At 34.1% G+C, this 22,470-nt stretch overlaps 1 protein-coding gene across 1 annotated transcript; it reads right to left on the bottom strand.

Annotated features, from left to right (window-relative positions):
• Positions 1 to 9,507: 9,507 nt before the first annotated feature.
• Positions 9,508 to 20,600, bottom strand: LOC137254182 (uncharacterized). Its single transcript, XM_067791912.1, has 3 exons — positions 19,938 to 20,600; positions 18,005 to 19,856; positions 9,508 to 9,573 (listed from the first exon to the last, which is right to left on the bottom strand). The coding sequence occupies exons 2-3, from the start codon at positions 19,670 to 19,672 to the stop codon at positions 9,508 to 9,510; spliced, it is 1,734 nt and encodes a 577-aa protein (XP_067648013.1). The 5' UTR covers positions 19,673 to 19,856; positions 19,938 to 20,600.
• Between the last annotated feature and the right edge of the window lie 1,870 nt (positions 20,601 to 22,470).

Raw genomic sequence — 22,470 nt, 5'->3', positions numbered from 1 at the left:
ATTTGTTTGTACGATATGGGTATCAAATGAAAGGTGTTAATGAGTATTTTAAAAGGGCGGGGGCCTTAGTTCTATAGGTGGACGCCTTTTCGAGATATCGACATAAAGGTGGACCAGGGGTGACTCTAGAATTTGTTTATACGATATGGGTATCAAATGAAAGGTGTTAATGGGTATTTTAAAAAGGAGTGGGCCTTAGTTCTATAGGTGGATGCCTTTTCGAGATATCGCCATAAAGGTGGGCCAGGGGTGACTCTAGAATTTTTTTGTACGATATGGGTATCAAATGAAAGGTGTTAATGAGTATTTTAAAAAGGCGTGGGCCTTAGTTCTATAGGTGGACGCCTTTTCGAGATATCGACATGAAGGTGGACCAGGGGTGACTCTAGAATTTGTTTGTACGATATGGGTATCAAATGAAAGGTGTTAATGAGTATTTTAAAAAGGAGTGGGCCTTAGTTCTATATGTGGACGCCTTTTCGAGATATCGCCATAAACGTGGACCAGGGGTGACTCTAGAATGTGTTTGTATGATATGGGTATCAAATGAGGGTTTTAAAAGGGAGTGGCCCTTAGTTGTATATGTGAAGGCGTTTTCGAGATATCTACCAAAATGTGGACCAGGGTGATCCAGAACATCATCTGTCGGGTACCGCTAATTTATTTATATATGTAATACCACGTACAGTATTCCTTCCAAGATTCCAAGGGCTTTTGATTTCGCCCTGCAAAATTTTTTCATTTTCTTCTACTTAATATGGTAGGTGTCACACCCATTTTACCAAGTTTTTTTCTAAAGTTATATTTTGCGTCAATAGACCAATACAATTACCATGTTTCATACCTTTTTTCGTATTTGGTATATAATTATGGCATTTTTTTCATTTTTCGTAATTTTCGATATCGAAAAAGTGGGCGTGGTCATAGCCGGATTTCGGCCATTTTTAACACCAATACAAAGTGAGTTCATATAAGTACGTGAACTGAGTTTATTTATTTTATTTATTTATCTATTTATTTAAATTAAGTCTACAGTACAGGATACCTTACATACTACAATAATGTAAAATAATCTCGCGCAAATGAGAAGAAGTATGTATTGTGATTGATTGTTATAACTTATAGACAAATTGAATTTAGAATTCTTACAAAATCCGATTTTGATAGTGCAAAGTCAAGCTTAGTTGATGAAGAGAACAAAGCATTTAATTCTCTTAGTGCCCGAGCAATAGGCGCATTGCTAGCATATGTTGTTCTAAAGTTTTCCAAATAAAAAGGGTTTAGTAAAGATATATCGATTTTTGTTCAAGTTATCGTGTTAACGGCCGAGCGGAAGGACAGACGGTCGACTGTGAATAAAAACTGGGCGTGGCTTCAACCGATTTCGCCCTTTTTCACAGAAAACAGTTATCGTCCTAGGGGCTAAGCCTCTACCAAATTTCACAAGGATTGGTTAATTTTTGTTCGACTTATGGCATTAAAAGCATCCTAGACAAATTAAATGAAAAAGGGCGGAGTCACGCCCATTTTGAAATTTTCATTTATTTTTGTATTTTGTTGCACCATATCATAAGTTGAATGTTGTCATAATTTACTTATATGCTGTAAAGATATTAACTTTTCTTTTAAAATTTGAATTAAAAAAAAAATTTTTTTAAAAAGTGGCGTGGTGGTTCTCCGATTTTGCTAGTTTTTATTAAGCAGACATAAAGTAATAAGAGTAACGTTCCTGCCAAATTTCATCATGATATCTTCAACGACTGCCAAATTACAGCTTGCAAAACTTCTAAATTACCTTCATTTAAAAGTGGGCGGTGCCACGCCCATTGTCCAAAATTTTACTAGTTTTCTATTCTGCGTTATAAGCTCAACTCACCTACCAAGTTTCATCGCTTAATGCGTATTTCGTAATGAATTTTCGCACTTTTTCGATTTTTCGAAATTTTCGATATCGATAAAGTGGGCGTGGTTATTGTCCGATATCGTTAATTTTAAATAGCGATCTGAGATGAGTGCCCAGGAACCTACATACCTCAAAATTTACTCAAGTTATCGTGTTAACGGACAGACGGACGGACGGACGGACGGACATAGCTCAATCGAATTTTTTTTCGATACTGATGATTTTGATATATGGAAGTCTATATCTATCTCGATTCCTTTATACCTGTACAACCAACCGTTATGCAATCAAAGTTAATATATTCTGTGAGCTCTGCTCAACTGAGTATAAAAAAAAAATAAAAAAAATACTTTGCGGTATATAGCTAAATTATACTAATATTATTGTTATTATCTAACAAAATACTTGCGAAAATTCAAAGGAGTTTTTAAAATGTGCCAGGTCAAGACTTTTTTTGGGGTATTACTGTATAATACTATTAAAGCTTTAAGCTATGATTGGCGGAAATTAGAATATCTTCACCAGATTTTGTGCGCAGGCTAATCTAAACTCAGCATATGTTTGAATTGAATAGCGTTGAAATTAAATAACAACTCCGCTTACACTCAGAGAAAAAATCGTTCTAAAACGAACGAAACAAGTTCAAAATTAAAAATATTCGCTGATAAAAGTCTGTTAAGTACGCTTTTTCTTAACTCGTGACCAATGGGCTTGTTTTAAAAACGGTTTTCCAAGCACACCGTTCGTATTTTATGACCAGTTTTGTATTGATGTGTGAACCTTCTGTACTCATTTCAAGCACTACTTGAGCTTGATTTACAATTTTTCGTTCTCACTTTTCGAGAACGATTTCTGGTCGATTTAAAATTTTTCGGTCTCAATTCAAGAACGGTTTGTGCTTGATCATTGGTGGGAGGAAGGAACTCTTTTAATTATTACCCATTTATTTATGTATTAATAATAATTTTTTGTCATTAATAAAAAATATTAATAAAAAAAATTATTATTAAAATTCCAAAAGATTTGAAAAAAACGCATAATATGCATTTTTTTATAAATTTCTCTTATTGAGAAATCCTTCTTATTTGATGATGCAATTTGAATATATATTTAAAACATTTCATAACAAGTTTGAGAATTACCTGTGCTTATGTGAATGGAACTGAACGAAAATTAAGAGTTAAAAAAATAGAATATAAAAAAATTGTTTTAAAAAACTTCAGAGTTTGACGGTGATCGAACTCGCGTCACACGATTGCAACCGCAACACCATAGCCGCTGGGCTACAATTATTTGATAGCTTGTGGCAAATGTTGTATTTAACATTGTAGTGCACACGAGTTATACCGTTTCTTTTTTCTTGAACTTAATTTAAGAACATTGTTCTCATTAATAGAACATTTGTTCGTATTTTAAGACCAGCTGTTTTCTTTTCAAGAAAATGTTTGTCAGTTCAAAACAAGGTTGTTGTTTTGAGAAAAGGTCGTTTTTTTTTTCAAGAACAAAAAAGTAAGAACATGCAAAGCTTGAATTGAGTCCGGTGGTGCTGGATTTTAGAACGGCGTTTTTCTCTGAGTGTACTTTTTCAATATCAAAAATTTTGAAAAATTAAAAAAAAAAAATTCGGCAATGCATTAACAAATACTGGCAAAGCAATGACTCTTGGAGAGTGGATTAACTTTATATCGCACAATAGAAAATGAGTAAAATGTTGGACGATTGGGGTGTACCGCAAACATATAGTAGAAGTTAAAAAGTTTGCAAGCCGTACAACAAAAGCCCTTAGAAACACTTTGAAATTTTGCAGAATATTGGTAATATGTCCAGATTGGAGGAAAATTCGTTAGTGATCACGCGCCCACGTTGCTCGTGGAACTAGAGGGTGGGGAGGCGGAAGGGCCATGGAGGTTCAATGTGGTCATATTGAATCGTTCCCTTCTACATCGATAGCACTCCCCAAAACCTTGGGGGAAGTTTTTACTGCTACAACATTAACAACAACAACCCAATTTTTTAATTTAACGAAATTCGGTAAGAGCAGCATGACAATAACTCTTTTAATCACCTAAGCAAGCGATTTTTTTCGCAACAAGCCATGTAAGCTATCCCTGGTTTGCTATAAATGGTAACATTCGCATAACATGACCCAACCAGCGAAACCCTTGTGCTTTTTTCGTTGATCTATCTGAAAAATGCTTAAAGCTCAAACAGCCCCTCTTTGACTTCCTTCGAGACTTGCTCTTGGTATCGCTCCATGGACCATCTCGTCTGGACAAGTATGCTGAGCGACTTATAAATTATGACTTTTATTCTTCTAGAGGGGATCTTACTTTTCAATTCCCTACTCAGTGCACTTGTTGGAAAGAGTTATTTCCCGTTTGATTTCTAAGCTTGCATTGTTTGTGCTGTTAATGGTGGTTGTCAAATAGATGTAGTTCCTTACAGTCTCCAAACAGTCAAAGAGACTTGGTCAAAGCGCAAACGCGGCGGAGGATAGCAAGTACTTAGTCTTGTCCCCTTTTACCACAAGACTAACTTTTTTTGTCTGTCATCATCAACCAGTAAAGTAAAGCAAATAAAGAAGTTGTCTACGAGAAGCAAGAAATTTGCAAAAAGCTTCTATGAAATTATAATTATTTATTTTATACTAGCTGACCCAGCGTTGCCCTGCGTTAAATTATATCTTTGAAATCAAACTTTTTATAACTTATAGTTTGTTAATCCGTTATTTATTTTTTAACAATATAAAAAGTCATTCACTTTTTTTATTCATTAACTGAATGCTCAAAACAAATAAAAATTTAATATTTAAATTAACAGTGTCGGCAGTCATTTCAAATTTCATAAAATCTGTGGTCATTTGTGGAAATACTTACTGGATGAGTTGTGGTTGTGTCGATTTTTATTGTTTTTCCCTTTATTGGAGCACTCGGTGATAAACTATGTTTTTCGTTTTGTTTTCAGGTGTGAGAATGATCAAATCGGATGGTTTTCCTACACGGGAACATGCGACATACAGTTGACCGTGTGAAAAACATTCACTTTCCAGGTTCAGGCAAAACACACTGAATGATTGGCCTTGTGACTTATTTATCGTCATGGAAAATGTCAGACGAAAAGGAAACTGGATTTGTTTAAACTCAAATGGAATATCGGCTGGGATCATTGGAATTGTCGGAATGAGAACTTCCTCACCTCTGAATTTCCATTTTAATACCCTTGCGTGAATCACATTGTCCATGAGTCTAGTGACTGCTAAACGGGTACCATTGCATAGTTTTGGCTGATTCAAATTGCGAAGCATGATGACGATTGAACCAACCTTTACTTGTAAATTGTGCGGTGGCAATCCAGGCACATCCAATGAATTTAAAAACTCCGTTGGGTATTTTGTAGCTTCGTCTTCATTGGTTACATAATCGATATATTTGAAGGAATGCAGTGAACGAACGATTTCTTCTTGGATTTTGCAATTTAATTGATCCAAGTCTTTGTTTTTTTGCTGCCAAAATTGCTCTTTCACCCAACCAATCGTAATTGGTATGGTTGGCAGCGATGTTCGGAAAAACTTTGCTTTTCAGCTCTACTTTCGTTGAGACGAAATTGCAAAAGTTTGGTGGAAAGGAAATCAATCCATTTGATGCGTCTACTGGAACACGACCATTGCCGATAGTTTCCAATTGGTTGAAGAACGCTTCTGCAGATGGATCGCTTAGTAATACAACTCGCATGTTGGTTGTCAGCTGCAGTTTCTTCACGTAAGGCCACAATGTCGAAGATTTTAGGCAAGCATTGATTTCATCGGCAGCGTTAGATCGTGGTATTACCGGTAGTGTTTGTCGGAAATCGCCGGAGAGCAAAATCAATGCACCCCCAAAATGTCTTGCGTCATCACGCAGATCCTTCATGGTGCGATTCAGGCCTTCTAACACATGTTTATGTGACATGGTGTATTCGTCCCAAATAATTATTTCGCTCCTTACCAAAACTTTGGTCATTGCTGATTGTTTCGCGATGTTACAGGTGGGTTCTGCAACCGCTTGAAGGTTTAATGGCAATTTAAAAAAATTTAATTAATAGAACAATCAGAATTGGTGTCAATCATCCAAATCGGTGCAGGCGTTCTTGAGTTATACGCGTTTGTACTAACGTCACTTTCTTTTATATATATAGATAGATATCTTAACTGTTTGTGCTTCAACAAAAGCAAGCAATTTCCAGTATTTTAAGATAAGGAAATTTGAGAGTCTTTCGCTGATTAGGCATACACACTTTTAGAGGAAATTTTCATAAGGGTTCAGGCAAGCAAGCACGAGTTTCATACCTTTGGTATTTCAGAAAAAACAGAAGGGAATTATGGATTCGGTACAAGAAGAGTTCCTCAGACAGGGTTTTACTTATATTGCAGCCATTGATCGGGAAGCAAGGCCTGAGCAACTTTAGTACTTGGAACCGACTACGATAGGAAAAGCATATCTTTCCGCATAAGCCTGAAATTGTAAGTTTGAATTGTAATTTTTAAGTTTGAAATCAAGTTTCTGAGCGTGAATTTTATTTTCTGAGTTCGAATTGTAACTTAACGGTTTCTGTACACAATAAAAATATGAAAGCGTCGTTTCAACACTTAAATACAAGACAACGCATTGAAATCATTAAGAATAAAACAGAAAACGAGTCTTTTGTATTTTAATGTTGGTTTTGCTGGGACTTGCTCCCAGGACCTTCTGTGGTAGGCGAGCACGCTACCACCACTCTGCGACTGTCGTTAGAACACATAAGAAACAACATTAATTTAACTTTCGTTCACAATGAAAATTTTCTGGGACTTCCGTTAGCTCCTGACGACATTTTAATGAGTGGATTTTTCGTTTAGCTTCCCGCTTGAATTGGGGAGTTGGGTGCAAAAGGGACCAAGGGTCGAAGAATAAATATGTATTGAAATTTAAAAAATTCATAAAATCTAAACAATCAATTGATAGTTATATATTATATATACGACCGATCCTAACGATTTTTTCGGACAACAATGTTTACCTCATATGTAATTTTTAAGCTTTTAGCTGTTAAATGAGAAAGGAATTACGTTTAACCTATTAACTGAACAATCCGTTGTATCGGATATATCTTAATATATAAAAATCGCGCTGGACTCCTAAACTACTGAAACGATTTTGAAATTGTTTTGCACCCCGTGTGTAGTTCGATCTAACTTGAAATATAGGATAGGACATATCTCAGTTTATAGTCGCAATATTATTTTATTGCATTTTTTTTGTTTTTCCGTAATAATAAAATGTTACGTATACGCACCGGCACTCACATTTTCAGGGTGCGGCTATACTTCCGTGTAATTGGTTGGTGTTTAATTAAACAACGTGCTTATCAATAAAAAAATATTATAGCGAATGATATCAAGTATAGCACATCATCAGGCCCGCCGAGAAGGTGGGGAGAGGGGGAGGGTATTAGCCCCGGCCCGAGGTTTCTGAGGGGGGCCGCGTGGTACTATGACATTTTTTTTAATTCAGGGGAGTCTTTAGTTGTTCCATGTGCAATTTTTAAGTCGAATTTCAAAAGCAACGAAAATCTGCATTTCGTTTTAATATTATAGTGAAGTGTGAAAAATAAAAATCTGTATATATAAAAAGAAAGGCCAAAATGTGTGTTAGTTGGCCGCGGGTGTTTGAAGGGATGCGTAGGTCGATTTTGTTCAAACTTTCGCACAAGTTGCGTAAACCTCACGCGGTGGTTACTACATAGGTTTGGTTGCGATCGACGTACAGGGTCTCGATATAGGCCGAAACGTGGACCCGAGTACCCTAGAATGTGTTTATAGAATATGGATAACAAATGAAAGCTGTAGATGAGTCCTTTAGTAGAGTGTAATTTTTATACCCCTGGGTGAAAAGGATCTCGAGATATAGGCCAAAACGTGGGCCAGTGAATGCCTAGACAGTGTTTATGGAATATGGATATCAAATGAAAGCTGTTGATGAGTGCTTTAGTACAGAGTAATACATTATCCAGAGACGGACTGGCACTGAGATTAGGACTAGGAACGGGACTGAGACTCGGAGTGGGACTGGGACTGAGACCCGGAGTGGGACTGGGACTGGAATAAAATACATACCACCCTCTGGGACAAGCAATAAGGGATGCAGAAGAATGAGAAGAAATTGAGAGAAGAGAAAAGAGAGAAGGAGATTGACAGGACAACGTCTCCGGGTCTTCTAGTAATATATATATCAACGATCTTAACGATTTTTTCAACCAATAAAATATACCGCATTTGTGAGGAAGAAGTAACGTTAAGTCATTTATATGAACAATCGGTTGTATGGTACGGTATTATATATATGACAGTTCTTGGCAATTTTTTCAGACAAAAATGGATGCCGTGTATGTAATCCACCTGTGAATTTTCAACATTATTCCTGGAGGAATAAATGACGAAAGCTCTATTTTTTGAAAACTTGATCGTCGAATGGGGGATATTTGCTTTAGTGGTCCGATCCCGTTGCTTCCGGCAAATGATCAGTGAAAGCTTTAAAAATTAAGTTACTCACACTCCCATACAGTGAGCCCCACTATATAAGCTATGTAAACGTCTTACGATTTTGCTGAAATTTTATATTTGACCTTTTTAACATAGGAAGTGGAACATACAAAATTTTTTATTAAGGTGCGACTGTTGCTTCTATGTTATATGCAAAAAGTGTAACTTTACCTACAATTATAAAATTGTTGCGCAGAAAATCAGTCCTTCTAAATTTTAGTGTGCATTAGACTCAGTGGCAACTGAAATGTGTCTCTCCATTTTATTTTTACACTCTTATCTACTTCTATGACCGGAAGGGGTGTTTGTACACTATTAAGCGTATCGCTATTAATTAATCGCCAAAGCGCATTGGCTCAAAAGCTATCGACAAAATAGAAATGCTGTGGCTATTTTTTTAAATACAAATCTAGCATTTTCCGATTCAAAATTGAAACCAACTCAGTTTTACGAAAACCAAATTCGGTTTGGTCATATATTTAGTACAAAGAAGTTTCATATTTAGGCTTAAAATTTTAACAATTTAGGGTAAGTACAAGCCTGTGCTGGAAGGGTAGCAAAACAAAAAAGCATAGCTTAGATATGCTATACAAATATATGAAATTGACTTTTCCAAGATCTGAATAACGTAGTTTTCATATTGTTTGAACGTAGTCTTGAAAAAACCTTTATTTTCTCCCCAAGCGATATCCTATGCGTGCTAAGGCAATCAGTCACAAAAGCAATCAGTCTGCATGACGTATTGCTAAAAGAGATAGTATATCATAAATGTAAAACACAAATACTGGAAAAGATATGTATACTTCATTCCAGTGAATTCAGCCATCGACTATTTGGTTACAATAAAATCTCAAAAAATTACTACCTAGTCATATTCGTATCTTTTTTATGGCTGTAAAATGTAAAGGGCAATCTTGATAATCGGCCACCGGCCACATGCCTACGAACAAAGGGCACTGTTGAAAATTGATGTAAGTTTACATACACACCCCTTTGAACAATTGCAAACAAATAAAAAAACAAAGTGGTAGAAGTGACATAAGGCGCTTTAGATGCCAATACTAGGCAATGGAGGATAAATACACTGATATAAACATTGTTGCAAGAATGATGGCTGCGGATAAGGGCGGTGGGAATGAGATACAGATCAACAAAAAATTCGATTAGTTTAGAATGAATCAGAGATGAGTTGCCAATGATACTCTTGATCTCTTTATATGGGATGAACTGCACTTTTTTGTATGAACTTGCTCTATGAATAAAATACTATTATCCGTTAATGAATTGTATAAGACAGTTCCTTTTGCTACGCCTAAATGTATAAGTATAAGTATGGTATCCTTATTATACTAACCAATTTTACCTCCTACAAAATTTAACAAAATTAAGTTTTCAGAATTGTCAGAGTGTACATTGTATAAAAAAAAAAAATACTGCAAAACGGAAGAAATGTATTAGCTAACAATTTAAAATTTAATAAAAGTTTCCGTATCACCTAGGTGAAAAGCTTAAATTTCGAGCTTGGTATGTAGGGGCTCGAATTTCGATACGATACGGTAGTATATCTATTGTTCTGTGTACTTAAAATAATATTTAAGGGGATTGAGTTTCAATCTCCTGTTATCATATCTAATTGACGGAGATTATTTGTCGTAGATGGGGAATAGACTTTTTCTATCTACCCGTGACCAAAACAGGTTGAGTGCTGGATAATATATATATCTATGTTGGGTTACTGGGCATATAGGAATAGATGGAAATTAAAAAGCGGGTGATCTGGCTGAAAAGGGCGCATCCCTCGAAGATTATACCGTAGACAGGCCATTCAAATTGGTAGCGATTAGAAGAAGGCGAGAGATGCACATAATCGGTCGAGCAGGAAAGGTTTATAACTGAGGGCGGGACTGCAAAGTGTTTAAGATCATATGCCGACTTAAAACCTTACACAGAGGAAGTTATCCCTATCAATTAAAAGAGAGGACTGTAAGTTGGTGGTTGGTATTCTCACTGGACACTCTCTTCTTGCATCACATGCTTTTGAATTTGGTCTTGTCAGTAAAAGCAAACGTTGAAAATGCTGATTGGAGAAGTGATGAATAGACGGCAGAAGTCCACTGAGGATTGGTGGACACGTTTTCAATTTGCTTGCCGTTTTTAAGTCCTTACCAAATTGAAAGAAAAAATAAGCTAACTACAATTTTTATAAAGAGTTAGGAGAGTATTTGGCAAATTAAAAACTCTCCGTAGAAACTTATTTTAACTGAATTTTAATAATGGAACGTTGATTGTAATTATTTGAGTAGTTATAACATATACCAAAATTCAAAATCGGCTTTTTTTTTGTGTTTAAGAAAAATAAAAAATAGATATAATTCACTCACGTTACACGAATTTGGACAATCCTGTTACATCCGAATTATAGCAAAGTAAAATTTTCCATACTTAGGCTATGGGTTAATTTCAAATGCCTCCAAGAAAACTGAGACCAACCTCTTATTCTATTTTGGGTGTAAATTTTTTGTTTGTAATAGAACTTGTCTTATCTATTTCTCATATTCCATAATTAATTTTTTCCTATTTTTAGACAGTTTTGGGAGAGAGAGGGGGCGCAGAAGCAATAAGAGGTAAAAACTTCTTAAAAGCTATGCAGCTAGACTAAAGTTTAATTATATAAAAGTTATTTTTTTTGTTTTATTTTATATTTTATATCTTAAAACACATTTACACTTGTACAAATCTAAAATAAATTCACTAGTGTTAGTATAAGTATATTTTATCCATGGGACCTTCATTTTTAGGGGAAAATCAACATCTCTAAACTTTGTTCATCATTACCAATTGTCGAAAAGAAAAACTTACATTGAATATCTTGTTATATAATTGCCGATTGGGAGTTAGTACGAACATGACAATAATCTAGTTATATGTATACTAGGACTTATATAACTTTTACCTTTTTTAGAACTAATACCGAACTAGTGCATAAAATGGGAATTGTTCCAATATCGCTACATGGTAAAAACATTCTATTAAAAAAACATTTTCATATGTAAATGTGTATCCTCCATTAAATCTCACGCATAGACGTTTTAACATCAGATTGTGGATTTGTTTGCTTTCCTTTTTATGTGATCCCAGGACAAGATATTAAGAAATGAGTTGCAATTTTTCGTTGTCGTCTTATCAACTCATCAAACCCGTTGTATGAAAATATAAATAAATTTGCAATGTTTGAGTAAATAAATAGATACATGTGTGTACACTGGAATGTTTCGGAAAAATTTTTGCATTTTATTTATTTCAAAGAAATAAGAAAAGCTAGAATTACTAAATATGCAGAATCAATGCTGAATACAATTTACCTTTGTCTGACACCAGATTTGCCTTTGATTATGTCACAGTTACGTGAAAATGTGATACCGACGTTTAGCAGAATGAGTAAAAAACAAATTTCAACACTTTTGTATGAACCAGGGACATAACCTGTCATTTATAAGAATACTCCTTCAGAAAACTTGATTTCCGTAATTTTAGTTTTATAGTCTGAAAGAAGTTATAGAATCTGGACTTTTATTTTATCAGTCCGGTAATAAAAGATATGTAAGTCCGGACTTTTATTTCTTTATTTAATCCAAATAAAAAGATTTTTATACCTTCATGAACATGAAATGGTATATTAAATTTGGTCCGATATTTGTAACGTTGAGAAATATAGAAGATAGCCCCACCATTAAGTAAACCGAATTGATCAGGGCGACGAAATGAGTTGATATAGACATGTCCGTCTGTCCGTCCGTCTGTCCGTCCGTCGGTCTGTTTGAACGCAAAATACTCCCTCAAATTTTGAGATATCTCAATGAAATTTGGCACAAGGATGTATTTTTGTATTATATTAGACATTTGTCGGATCCGGTAGGATCGAACCACTATAACATATATCTGCCATACAACCGATCGTTCAGATAAGACGATTTTGGTCATTCCTGCCGCAATTTAGAAAGTATAAACGTGAAACTCGGTGATATATATTCTAATATATCATAAAAGATATCCTGAGAAAATCACTTTGATCGGAGCTATATATAGTTATATCCCATACAAGCGATCGTTCAGATAGAAAGATTTTTGGTCATTTCTCCCTTAGTGTCTAATATAAAAACGTTAAACTTGGTGATATTTATTCTAATATATCATAGAAGGTTTCCTGAAAAAATCACTTTGAGCAGAGTTATATGTATATAGTATATAACTATCCCATATAACCGATCGTTCAGATAGAAAGATTTTTGACCATTTCTCCCTTAGTTTCCAATATAAAAACGTGAAACTTGGTGATATATATTCTAATATATCATATAAGATATCCTGTAAAAATCATTTCGATCGGAGCTATATATAATATATATCCCACACAACCGATCGTTCAGATAAGGGGGTTTTTTGCCATTTTTTATTTTATATTTATCTTAAAATTCGTTTAGGTATGTACATCTGTTCAATATATATTTCTTATCTTATACATCCGATTATTTGGAGATTACGAACGGGATAAGATTATTGTTCAGCCCCATTCATGAAAGGTATGAAGTCTTCGGCAAATCCGAAGACAGTCCCGTCCTTACTTGTTTTTTATAAAATCCTTTTTGTTTCAATAGAAAGTGGTGTATTAAATATCAAGGCAATATGTCAAGTTGATCAAACCTTATGGCGAAAAAATAGGTGCAAGAAGACTAGCACTTTTCAGTTGTTCTCGTGGAAGACTAACGAAGCTCGTTAAGAAAAGCATAACCTCAGATTTGCATGGCCGTGCGAATATTTTTTGCAAAGTTATGCAAACAAACATATTGTTATCTATTTAAATCAATGTCTCTGGAGTCAAAGGTAGTGCATGAAAAGTAAACAGTTAATTTATTCGTGATAAAATTTTCCAAATTTTTTACCTTGGCTGTCGGCCAAACTTTTCAGTATTTGCAAACTGGTGTAGTATTTTTACACAAAACATCAACAAATTAGGAAGAAGGATGACTATCACAGCAACCTCCGCTAGGGAACGCCCGGGCCAAGGGGAGAATTTTGCAATTAGTTTTTAAGAGACTTTCCATCGAGTTAAAGCAGTTGATTTACGACTCACAAAATTACACCTCTTTTCGCTACAGCAGTGAACTTGCGATCAGTAGTAGCATTGTGGTTTGTAGTTTAAAAAAATATTTTAAAAATCTTTTTGTTTATTACTTATGTTGAAATTATTTTATTATTTTCTTCAAACTGATATTCCGTGAGCCATGTTTAACTGTCACATTTTGGTGGCAGACGCGATATAGAGGATACTGTATTTGCCTACCGTACCGAAGGATCCGGTAGATACTACCAAAATACTTAAAAAAAGGCATCGTTACAAATTGACGAAGCCGACAGAAGTTAAGTTGCAACATGAATGCATGTATCAATATGGATATGATATAAAAAAAGATAACTTTTTATTTTAAAAGTGCTAAGATGTCACTTTTATACTCACGCACTCGCAATGAAAAACATTGCGCCGTATTAAAGCTAGAAAGGGCATTCTTAAAGCCTTACATCAACGTGCTAAGCAACTTTTCCGCAAAAGTTAAGACAAAGAATATAAAAACTTTTCAAACCAAAGGTAATGTAATGCTTGCGAAAAAAAGGAACCTAAAAATTTACCAAAAACTTGCATTAACCACAGAAGTAAAGTAACTTGCCAAGCCACAAGCGTCAACATCAGCCAATTGCCATTGCTTTAAGCGGGAGTCATTGGTGTCGTATGTCGTATCGCTGTAGTCGTATCCCTAACGTAGTCAGCTGTTTATCGTTACGACGGTAAACCAAAAACCAATTGGTTGGCTACGATACGGTTACGACCTTAGCGGCACCAATAATCGATTGCATTGATTCCCATAAGGTTGGTCGAATCAGCTGTTATAAGGTTACCGATAGGGTTATCGATAAAGCACCAATGTCTGCACCTTTAACAGCACATACCAAATTCTTGCAGCCGAATGTGCATAAGTGTCGCTTTGTATAACTGAAAGCTTGAGAAAAGTTGTTCGACTAAACTCAATAGAGTGTCATCTCAGATCCATTTTTATTGGATTCAGTTGTGTTTTCATTACTGCCAAACTAACATTTCTCGGGCACAATTAGATAAACCGCGTGGTTGACTTCCGAGGGGATTTAAGCCGAGCTTATCTTTCAAATTGCATCGTGGTATTTAAATTTTACGTACATACATATATTGGCGGGACGGGGCGTACATGTTTTATGCCTACTCTGAACGACAGCTGCAAGGCAAATGAATTTTGACTGAGAAGCTTATCATGGCAGAAATACACTCGGAGTGTTTGCTAGCCAAACAACTACCGACGGGTCACCTCCCTTTGAAAAACTTTTTTCTAATTGAAAAAACGTTTTTCTTAATTGATGTTGCTTTATCGGGTTGAATCAAAGAAGGTTTATTAAATCGGCCCGCCTTACTTAAAGTTAAATGGGCTTACCTCAGCTCATCTCAACTCATCCAATGAAACCGGTTTTTATTGATGTATATCAAATAATTTACCAGCAGCTGTTTAATAAACAGAAGGTTAAACGGTCAGTTTAAAGTTGCAATTATTAAGTTGGCCAAGGCCGTCATGGTATATCATAACTTGTCCACATGAACCTTAAAGCCATTGGTTACTAAGGCCCGCTTTTTCAGAGAAAGTTTAACTTTATTAGTCGTTTAGTGATGGGTTGAAGCTGCTAAAAGGGGGCGGAAGTACGCTTAGGCATGCGAAATATACCTCAAGTCGTAGGTCTAATCCAGCACACAAACCCTGCATACTTAAAATTTCAAATCTATCCTCAAATTTTCTGTTTGTTCTGAGAACAAAACTGCCATGTCACCAGAAAGAGGACATTCTTGCGCTTCTAACAATGTATAATTTTTAAATTTATATATACATATATGTGGATTCATTTTGTATAACGGGTTTCTTAACTATTTGTAACCAAAAAGCATATATATACAAATTATTATTGAAAAGAGTCCACAGTTAATTCTGCTTCCAACAAAATACGTTTTTCAAAGCATAATTAAAGAAAATTTTAATCTAAGTGGTATAATCTACGATATATCTTTATCTATTTATTTTTATAAATTTTAGAAAATAAAGTAGCTAAATATCGTTGTACCCCCATCGCTTCACACAGAATGCTCCGATTTTAAAACTGGTTTTTGCATTTGAAAGCTCGGCTTCGTGAGATTAACATTTTCAGTATAATTTGAAGGTATATATTACAGGGGAATGGCAAGTTGACAAAATGTAGTAAGTAATGTCAGGGATGGATCGATTTTATTATTTCTTTTAAAATTGTGAAACATTTACGTTAGTTCTGCATAAAAAAAAATGATTCCTTTTTTTATTTAAGCAAAATTGTTAAAACAAAAGTAACATTTTTTCCAAAAAATTCAGTACGTGTATTTGTTCGTTAAACTTGCTTTAAGTGGGACAGCGTCATAAATAATGAAAAAAGCCAGCGTTATTTAATTTCGGGAATGCATTTATGTATGTATGGATGTATGTTTGTATTATTATTCCATATCAGCTTGACATATGTATTTAAGTACATACATATTTATGCGTGATGTAAAATTAATGCAACTTAAATGGTTAAGAATGAAAATTACTCCTTCCTTAAAAATTTCGTTAAAATTCCTAAACAAAAGTTCCTTCTTGGTATTTTTGTATGTATATTAGAACACCCACAGAAATAAATTGCTAATTTTCTTCGCTCCTCACGCATTTTATGAAAGAATGGGGATAAAAAATAAGATCTATAAAAATATCTGGTCATCTTTAGTGAAATTTGACTTAAAGGCTAAAAATGCACTAAAAAATTGTACACGTCTTTATTGGCTAATATCTCGTAAACCAGTAATTTTAGGAGAACTAATGACATAAGGACTTTTATTTAGATTGGAGTCAGGAGTAAATTGCCCATATAAATGTTGTACCTGCGATTGTCCTTTCAAGGACATTTAATACGTGGAAGTAAATTTTTTTTTTATTTTTTTTTTTTATTTTTTTTTTGTAATGGTCAAAGAAAATACATGCAAAATAATGGTTTAGATAAGCTATACACCGTTTGGTAGGGTATTACCCACAGTTTCATTTTAACATTGCATTTTAATTTTATTAACATTTTTGCAATGGTGGGATGGCGTAAAACTAAGTAAAACCAGTTTTTAAATTTCTAAAAATATACAGAATGAGATAATTCAGGGGTAAGGTTCTAATCTTCTTCGCTCCACATAAAAGACAAGGTCGTAAAAAAATCGGGAGTTAAAATATTCCATGCGCTTTTGAACTAAAAGTTAAAAGTGCACTAAAGATTGTACGTATATGTCTTTATTTGGTAACATCTCGTAAACAAGTATTTTATAGAGAAACAATAACATAAAGACTTTTAAATTTTGATTTTGGCGACCTTTTTGTTAACGAATCACTTTTTTTCTAGCTGGCTTGAGGTCTGAGTTGAAATAAAAACACAAGGGTTTTTTATATATTACCAATATATTTCGATTACACACGGTAATCGTCTTCAGGGTGAACACTACAAAACATAAAAACAACAAAATAAATAAATAAATAACAAATTTCCTAACATACAAATTTAAAAAAAATTATAACATACATTTTTTACACGTGTGTATCACTTGACGTGGAGTTTATCACTGATCGTTTGTTTGTCAACAAATATCTATAGAAGCTAGCAGAGTTATCTACGTCCGTTTTATAGTTCATTCGTTTACTGGTTGGTGTGTTAATAATGTGAAGCATTTCCAGAGTAAATCGTTTTCTGTAATGATGTTCTTGTTGAAGAATAGTAGCTTTGTCAAAGTTTGGTGAGTGGGAGTTTTCAGTACAGTGGGTCATAAGTGCAGTTTTTTGGTTTGCAGTATGTTGGCAATATTTGTAATCCGATTTGTGTTGCGCTAGTCTAGTTTTAAGTTTGCCTTTTGTTGTTCCAATATATACGCTGTGGCATGGTTGGTTGTTTTTTCCATTGCAAGGAATTTCGTAAACTATATTGCTTTTTTCTGTATGTGGAATTTTTGATTTTGTTTGATTATATATGTTTTTTAATGTATTTATCGGCTTATGGGCTATTTTTACTTCATCTTTGTTGTAGCAGTCTGATTTGGCCAATCGTTCCGACAATTTTGGCACATAAGCTACTGACTTAAATATTTTCTGCGGTTTTTCTTTTTCTTTTTCTTGATTCTTTTCTTCTTGATATTTATTTAAAAGTGTTTTAATTATGTTTTCAGGAAAATCATTTCTTCTTAACAAAAGTTTTATTTCGTTTTTAATTTCCTCGTGGTAAGTGTCGTCCGTAATTTCTAACATTCTTCTTATACAGCCCATTGCTGTATTCATTATCATCGTCTTTGGATGCTTTGAGTAAAAGTTGATGATTCGTCCTGTTGATGTTGATTTCTTATACCACTTTAACTTCAATTCGCTTTTGCTTCTAATAACAACTGAGTCAAGATATGGTAGTTTTCCGTCTTCTTCAAGTTCCATTGTAAAATTTATATATTTATTGAAAGAGTTTAGTGTGTCTAGCGTACTTTTTACATCATCTTCGTGTATTATAGCAAATAGATCGTCGACATATTTTGTGAGTAATCTGGGTACTCTTGCTAATTTCGTTGTTGTGTTCTCTAATAGTTTTTCCATCACTATATCGGCAATTACTGGTGATGTTGGGGATCCCATCGGCAATCCTTTTAGCTGTGTATACAATATATCATTGAATTTGAAATACCTATTTTCTTCGATGCAAAACGTAAGTATTTCCATAAACAGTTTTTTTGGTATATTTGTGTGTTCTTCTATTTTCATCCAATTGTCTCTTATGATCTCAAGGGCCAATTGTGTGGGAATGCTGGGAAACAGGGAAATTACGTCGAAAGATATTAGCTTTTCATTGTCAGAAATGTAGGTGTTTTTAATTTTTGTTTTAAACTCAAGTGTATTTTTAATGTTGTATGCCGAGTTTGCTGTTGCGTTTTTCAATATATCTGCTATATATTTGCATAGGCTATGTGCTGGCGATCCAGTGGCCGAACAGATTGGCCTGAGCGGTGTTCCTTCCTTATGTAGTTTTGGTAGTCCATATATCCTCGGAGGTAAAGCTGTTGTTGTAGATAATTTATTTTTCTCTATTTTTGAAATTAAATCCAATTTATAAAGTTTGTCGACCAGACTGTTATTTTTGCTTTGTAGTCTCGATGTAGGGTCCTGTCTTTGAACCCTATACATTGTCAAGTCGTTTAATATATCGCCCATTTTCTTATTGTAGTCACTTATATCCATAGCTACCGTTTTGTTGCCTTTGTCAGATGTTAATATACGAATGTTTTTATTTTTACTAAGAAATTTCCGAGTCCGTCCCACTGTATCAGTTATTGCACGATCTATTGTACTTTGCCTATTTGTTGTTGTATGGTCTTTTATAAGTAATGAGAGTTTTGTTCTTGCTTCAACTTGTTTCTCTTTAACTTTAATTGTTTGTACAAGATTCTCTCCATCAGCTATATATTTGAATAAAGGAAATTTTGTATTCTCGATTGGAAGCGCAAATTTTGGACCTTTTGTCAAAAGCGTTTGTATGTCTGATGGAAACTCGACTTTCGTTTTGTTTACGAACCAACCTTCATTTTTATTGTTGTCAGCAAAGAGATGATTTCCATTTTGACGCAGTTTGTCGTGTTTTGCTTCTTGTCGTTTCTTTAGAGTTGTTGTGAGTTTTTTTGCGACTTTTGTTTCACTTTGAAGTAATTTCTCAAAATCTCCCGCGTTTAGATATTCCTTAAGTTTTGTTTTTGTTTGTTCCATCTGTTGCTGCTGTCTTTTTAGTATGTTGTGTTTTTGTTTTATTAGCAGACTAAGGATTTTTGTGTGAAAACAGTATGTATGTCTATCTAATGTTCTGTCTATGTCTGTTTGTGTATAACGATCAAATATGAACAAGCTGTTACATTTTGTAGAATTTTTAATAAAATTAGGAACTAACTTAGATTTTCTGCACTTTAAAAGGAACTTCATATTACATTTTTGCTTTACCACTTTTTTTGAAATATACTGTAATTTATTTATTAATGCTCTGGCGTTGTTGCTGTTGGTTTTGATTTGAGTATAATCCATTTTATTGTTGCATGTATACGGCGTGCCTTCCGTCTTTATAAATTTTGATTTTGGCGACCTTTTTGTTAACGAATCACTTTTTTTCTAGCTGGCTTGAGGTCTGAGTTGAAATAAAAACACAAGGGTTTTTTATATATTACCAATATATTTCGATTACACACGGTAATCGTCTTCAGGGTGAACACTACAAAACATAAAAACAACAAAATAAATAAATAAATAACAAATTTCCTAACATACAAATTTAAAAAAAATTATAACATACATTTTTTACACGTGTGTATCACTTGACGTGGAGTTTATCACTGATCGTTTGTTTGTCAACAAATATCTATAGAAGCTAGCAGAGTTATCTACGTCCGTTTTATAGTTCATTCGTTTACTGGTTGGTGTGTTAATAATGTGAAGCATTTCCAGAGTAAATCGTTTTCTGTAATGATGTTCTTGTTGAAGAATAGTAGCTTTGTCAAAGTTTGGTGAGTGGGAGTTTTCAGTACAGTGGGTCATAAGTGCAGTTTTTTGGTTTGCAGTATGTTGGCAATATTTGTAATCCGATTTGTGTTGCGCTAGTCTAGTTTTAAGTTTGCCTTTTGTTGTTCCAATATATACGCTGTGGCATGGTTGGTTGTTTTTTCCATTGCAAGGAATTTCGTAAACTATATTGCTTTTTTCTGTATGTGGAATTTTTGATTTTGTTTGATTATATATGTTTTTTAATGTATTTATCGGCTTATGGGCTATTTTTACTTCATCTTTGTTGTAGCAGTCTGATTTGGCCAATCGTTCCGACAATTTTGGCACATAAGCTACTGACTTAAATATTTTCTGCGGTTTTTCTTTTTCTTTTTCTTGATTCTTTTCTTCTTGATATTTATTTAAAAGTGTTTTAATTATGTTTTCAGGAAAATCATTTCTTCTTAACAAAAGTTTTATTTCGTTTTTAATTTCCTCGTGGTAAGTGTCGTCCGTAAGTACGCTAGACACACTAAACTCTTTCAATAAATATATAAATTTTACAATGGAACTTGAAGAAGACGGAAAACTACCATATCTTGACTCAGTTGTTATTAGAAGCAAAAGCGAATTGAAGTTAAAGTGGTATAAGAAATCAACATCAACAGGACGAATCATCAACTTTTACTCAAAGCATCCAAAGACGATGATAATGAATACAGCAATGGGCTGTATAAGAAGAATGTTAGAAATTACGGACGACACTTACCACGAGGAAATTAAAAACGAAATAAAACTTTTGTTAAGAAGAAATGATTTTCCTGAAAACATAATTAAAACACTTTTAAATAAATATCAAGAAGAAAAGAATCAAGAAAAAGAAAAAGAAAAACCGCAGAAAATATTTAAGTCAGTAGCTTATGTGCCAAAATTGTCGGAACGATTGGCCAAATCAGACTGCTACAACAAAGATGAAGTAAAAATAGCCCATAAGCCGATAAATACATTAAAAAACATATATAATCAAACAAAATCAAAAATTCCACATACAGAAAAAAGCAATATAGTTTACGAAATTCCTTGCAATGGAAAAAACAACCAACCATGCCACAGCGTATATATTGGAACAACAAAAGGCAAACTTAAAACTAGACTAGCGCAACACAAATCGGATTACAAATATTGCCAACATACTGCAAACCAAAAAACTGCACTTATGACCCACTGTACTGAAAACTCCCACTCACCAAACTTTGACAAAGCTACTATTCTTCAACAAGAACATCATTACAGAAAACGATTTACTCTGGAAATGCTTCACATTATTAACACACCAACCAGTAAACGAATGAACTATAAAACGGACGTAGATAACTCTGCTAGCTTCTATAGATATTTGTTGACAAACAAACGATCAGTGATAAACTCCACGTCAAGTGATACACACGTGTAAAAAATGTATGTTATAATTTTTTTTAAATTTGTATGTTAGGAAATTTGTTATTTATTTATTTATTTTGTTGTTTTTATGTTTTGTAGTGTTCACCCTGAAGACGATTACCGTGTGTAATCGAAATATATTGGTAATATATAAAAAACCCTTGTGTTTTTATTTCAACTCAGACCTCAAGCCAGCTAGAAAAAAAGTGATTCATAAAGACTTTTAATTAAAATGGTATTTTGTTATTTAATGCAAAACAAAAAAAAAAAAGGGGGAAAGGCAGTGCTTTATTTTTGGCAGAAATACTAATCAATTTATACGAAAAATTCGAAAATCCAGTGAAAAGACGATACGGAATTGAAAGAATTATCCTACTGAATTATAATAGCTATAAGAAAACAAGTAAGGAAGGCTAAGTTCGGGTGTAACCGAACATTACATACTCAGTTGAAAACTGTGGAGACAAAGTAAGGGAAAATCTCCATGTTGTAAAAAGAACCCTGGAATGTGTTTGTATGAAATTTGTATCAAATGGAAGGTATTAAAGAGTATTTTACGAGGAAGTGGGCCATAGTTCTATAGATGGACGCCATTTAGGGATATCGCCATAAAGGTGGACCAGTCCTGACTCTAGAATTTATTTGTACGATATGGATATCAAATGAAATGTGTTAATGATAATTTTAAAAGGGAGTGGGACTAAGTTCTATAGATGGACGCCTTTTCGAGATATCGCCATAAAGATGGACCAGGGGTGACTCTAGAATTTGTTTGTACGATATGAGTATCAAATGAAAGGTGTTAATGAGTATTTTAAGATGGCGTGGACCTTAGTTATATATGTGGACGCCTTTTCGAGATATCGCCATAAAGGTGGACCAGGGGTGACTCTAGAATTTGTTTG

This window comes from Eurosta solidaginis, chromosome 5 (assembly GCF_040869045.1).
Source record: "Eurosta solidaginis isolate ZX-2024a chromosome 5, ASM4086904v1, whole genome shotgun sequence".
Lineage (NCBI taxonomy): Eukaryota > Metazoa > Arthropoda > Insecta > Diptera > Tephritidae > Eurosta > Eurosta solidaginis.
The sequence above is the reverse complement of the archived record's forward strand: the minus strand, read 5'-3'. Positions and strand labels throughout refer to the sequence as shown.